This window comes from Cladophialophora immunda (assembly GCF_000835495.1).
Source record: "Cladophialophora immunda strain CBS 83496 unplaced genomic scaffold supercont1.91, whole genome shotgun sequence".
Lineage (NCBI taxonomy): Eukaryota > Fungi > Ascomycota > Eurotiomycetes > Chaetothyriales > Herpotrichiellaceae > Cladophialophora > Cladophialophora immunda.
Genome location: NW_015622631.1, coordinates 1 through 4,229, shown reverse-complemented (window position 1 = coordinate 4,229; position 4,229 = coordinate 1). Strand labels below are relative to the sequence as shown.

Here is a 4,229-nt window from a genome sequence, read left to right as displayed (position 1 = left end):
CCAAAGGAATCGAACGCTTTACCCGACGACCAAGGGACGTGATTTTCAAACGGCTTCCTTACGCGCTTCCTTCGGATAAACGATTCAAGGTTCTTGTCGTCGCCGTTGCGTGTTCGCCAGATGAAATCACGTCCTTGGGATTTCCGTTGAGAGCCTGACCGGTCTTCAGTTTATGGACCCAGCGCTATACCTTTTTTGCCCGTAGACAGGCTTTCCTCTACTTCTGGAATAGTACGATGGATCAAGAAGCGAACCCACTAAATACTTTATTCCAAGCTCACCTGCTAGAAGTATCGAGACTGAGAACCCATCAAGGCTCCTACAGAGGAAGTCGTTCTCGCTTTCCGGTAGAGAAAGACCGCGTAACGACCGTAGCCATTAGGAGATTCCACTGGGACCACTCTCGGGGAACTTGCACTGGGCCGCGAGGAGCTGACTGCGAACATCTAAATGCCACCACGAAGCTACGGATCATAAAGCTAGGGCATCGGCTTCTTCACACGAATAGAGTGCTCGAGGATCTAGTAAATTACTTAACAAAAATATAGTAGTTCATGTAAGTTCTGATGTTAGCCATGTCGAAATCTTACCTCAAGATTGAACCCTGTCAGTGTGAAAGACTTAGGCAACAGCGAGGAGAACGCACATCCGGAGACAGTGGGGGCCGTCGCCGACATCCAACCAACATATACTGTAGTCCCATAGGAAGTTGTCAGAGATTGAGATTGCAACCAAGCAATCGAAAAGAAACTCGCTTGACTAGCTTTTCAAGAATAAGGTGGCTTGTGACGAGTTGATGATAGCCTTGTCTAATGCCGGTACAACGGGAAGAGCTGCTCTGGCGCTGGCCATATTGTGAGAGGATATGGCTATTCCTCGAGGCACTTACGCGGCTAACATCCACAGGTGTGGCTCTCTCCAGGGGGTTTAATCAACATTTACTCGAAGTCAGAGAGCGGTCAACATCCCCACTGCCACCACTGAACTAGATATGTATGGGCCTTGTGTGACGTTGTCCATCGTGGCGCATCAACTTGTGCAGTACAAGACTCCGTACCTCTTCTCTACAATGATGCGGGTAGGCTTGCAAAATAATTCCAAATCCACTTGAGATTTTTCGATGACGTTTCAACTCTTTGTTTGATAGCGAACATATCAAATTCAGGCATCACACCTCTTCCAACCAGACCCTTTTTGAAGGTGTTCAGCAGGCTACTTTTGACAAGTAAAGAAGCCTCTCTGGTGATGGCCATGAAAGGTGGCACAAATTCTGTTGTGCCTCACGGTTCAAAGAAGCAGCCCCGGGACCGTCGCGCTCCTTCGCACCGAGGATGCTGGCTTCGTCAATACCTTTTGGTGAGGGAATGACTTCACCACTCCTTTCAGCATCGAAGCATCACTGTCTAGACATATGACGAACTATGGTCGGCCGTGGAGCCGGTCACTTCGATTTTCGCATCTACAGCCGGCCTCCCCCCACCTCCCTCGCTGTTGAAGGCAAGACGAATGATTGAGACATAGAGAGGGAGAGGTGACAAGTTCGCGTAGGTACTTTAAGATCTGTATGATAATGAAAAATAGGGACCGCTGCGCCGTACCAATGTCTCCGCACTGAGGGGTCCCCATCGTCGCCGACGACAGCATGCACTCACTACAATTTCCGCATCCTGTTGCTCCCCCTGTACGAACGAGGGCGCACTCCGAGCGAAGCCAAAGAGACGCCCGCGTCCTCGAGGATGGGCGCTGCTCCCGATTTGGATCGCCAGAGGACACTTAACGCTGACGGAGGGGGCAAGTAACGGATCGCTCGCGTCCTCTTTCTCGGGTATGTGTGCTGCTTGAAGACTTCGAGGATTACTAGTACCGTGATCTGTAGAGAGCTGTTAACGACCTCCGACCATAGGGTGGATGTAAGCGTTCTCTTTCATCTCATTTCTCTGGAATTTTTTTTTCACGTCTTACGACTTCGGATTTAACCCCGCGCACAAGAAGCTTGCCGGTTGTGGCCCATCATAACCGTCAAACGCATGATCACTAGCACTTTCTCTCCCATAGCCTTCATCGCCGACGCATCCGCCGCCCTCACGTCTCTCCTCGCCGATTCTCTCTTCGTGTCCTTCCGCCCTCGAATCTCGATCCCTGCCGGTCTTTTTTCAGGTGCAGAATATTTCGGTCGGGGAAGAGCGTCTACATTCAATGCACCTGACACGACGTGGAGCCATCAGGCTTTGTGGCCTGCATCAAGACGGACAACGCAATCCTGCGGCGATCAGCATGTCCTTCCGAATCTGTCAAAGACCGAGCTTTAAATATCGGTCCAAGATACTCAGTGGCATAGTCGGGACGGCCAGCCCTTTCAGCTTCCTCTTGCCAGTCTCCCACACCTGAATACGTCAACAACAATAATCGGACGTGAACATTCAATACTTACCTTGCGAAGTTGGCTAAATACGGCAAGCTCCTCTTTGGTACCCCACGGGTATGCCTTGGCACCATCATCCCACAAGGATTGAATGTACTCTAACTTGCGGCTAAACTCTCTCGCCGGCTCTTCGTTGGTGATTTTCGGGTGATCCCGTTCGTAAAGAGATAGAAGCAACACTCTCACCATGTTTCTAGAATCCCAGTGCATCGTTCCAGTCATCAGGACGTCCGTGATCGAGTAAGGCGCGTGGACGCGTCCGGGAGGTTGAATCAAGAGATCTCCTGGGGAGAGATAAATGGCATATGGAGCTGGCCTCGGCGCTATGTCTAGGCCGATCGCCCACGTGTGCAGTTCTTCATCGGTGAGCTCTGGGTAGATCAGCCACAACTTTTCACCTTCTTCGCATAATACCGTGGTGATGACACCATGATGGTCCCTGTGAGGCAAGGAAAATACTCCGGTTTTGCCGAAAATCTGGAAGCCGACACACGACGAGAGATCAGATGGCTGGCTTCGGCTGCGCTTGCCGCTCTGGTTCTGTTCCCGTGTGTCTCGCAGAATGCTGAATGCCGGTATGTTGGCGATACAGGGAGGAATCTCATTCTGCTTATACAGGTCCAGATTCAGAAAGTTAACCGGCCAACCCTCCTGATTTTGGAAAACTCGCATGGCATCGGCAGACTTCATTTTCTCTGGAAGTAGATATTTCCCCGTCTCATCGACTCGGGTATCGTACTTGTGCACGTCAATGGTGGGTTTCGTCGAGAGGTATCGCAAATATTCGTCTCTGGTCAGTACCCGGCCTGGCGAGTCTTCGCCGGGGATCAGCAAAGGAATCGCCGGAGTCCCTGCCTGCAGAATCTTATGCGCCTCCTCGCTTGAGCACACGACGTACTTGTATCGAAAATCCGTGTCCGTCGCATGGCTCTCCCAATCAACCGCGGCATATTCCTCGTACGTGATTGGGTCCCCTGGAAGCCGTCGTAGAAATTCGCACTCGTACTGCGGGAGCTCCTTCTCGAGTCTCGTCAGACCGTGGCCGCCCTGGGGAAGGTCGGACAGTTGTCTTCGAATCTGATCACAACACCTCTGTGCCGCGAGCTCGGTCAGTGCTCGGCGCCGCCGCCGCCGCCCGTCGCCGGATGTCTGCAACTCGGCCTGTAGGTGTTGGGAGTTCCAGCCATGCTTCGCCTCCGGTAGAGAAGGCTCATTTTGCGTTTGCGGACTGTTTTGAATGGGCAGAGTACTACCAATATCCGCCAAAGCACCTTCAAGTGGGGGATCTTCTCGGCGGGCCTTTTTTCTAGCTCGAGCGCCATCGTTGTATTTATGAGGTCTCTTTCCGCTCGGATACTGGTCAGGCGGCGGAGTTTCTCCATCGTGGTAATCTTTGTAATGTTTGGGAATGTGACCGATGGGAATCGAATTCTCTGGACAACCCCCTCTTTGACACTTGAGTTTCTCTCTAACCTTGCGGCGGTAAATCTTGTGGCTTTTGGTGAGGTGTTGCGAAACATGGCCGATGTTGTCAATATCACACAATGGACAGTAACGGTGGGACTCGACAAGGTGTATTATAATGTTATCAGCGGGCTTAGAGCATTCTGAACAATGAGGGTGGGCATTGATGAGGTGTTCTTGAACGTTTTCCACGCGAATTTCACAAGTTGGACAGTATTTGTGGCAACAAATAAGATGATATAGAGCTCGCACAACGTTTGACTCACAATCCGGACAATAATGATTAGAGCTAATCCTGTCATATAGTGAACCATAATCCATTACAGTCGTTATGTGGATGTAG

General features: G+C 51.1%; 1 protein-coding gene across 1 annotated transcript; it reads right to left on the bottom strand.

Annotated features, from left to right (window-relative positions):
* Positions 1 to 2,005: 2,005 nt before the first annotated feature.
* PV07_12726 (uncharacterized protein) lies at positions 2,006 to 4,229 on the bottom strand. The gene is made up of 2 exons (XM_016400285.1): positions 2,432 to 4,229; positions 2,006 to 2,384 (listed from the first exon to the last, which is right to left on the bottom strand). Exons 1-2 carry the CDS (start codon positions 4,205 to 4,207, stop codon positions 2,292 to 2,294), a joined length of 1,869 nt encoding a protein of 622 aa, XP_016242069.1. The 5' UTR covers positions 4,208 to 4,229; the 3' UTR covers positions 2,006 to 2,291.

Excerpts from the sequence above, each read along its gene's own strand:
- PV07_12726 (XM_016400285.1), bottom strand. The coding sequence starts at position 4,207 with ATGGATTATGGTTCACTATATGACAGGATTAGCTCTAATCATTATTGT. Across the intron at positions 2,385-2,431 it reads TATTTAGCCAACTTCGCAAG|GTGTGGGAGACTGGCAAGAG; the intron begins GTAAGTATTGAA and ends TGACGTATTCAG.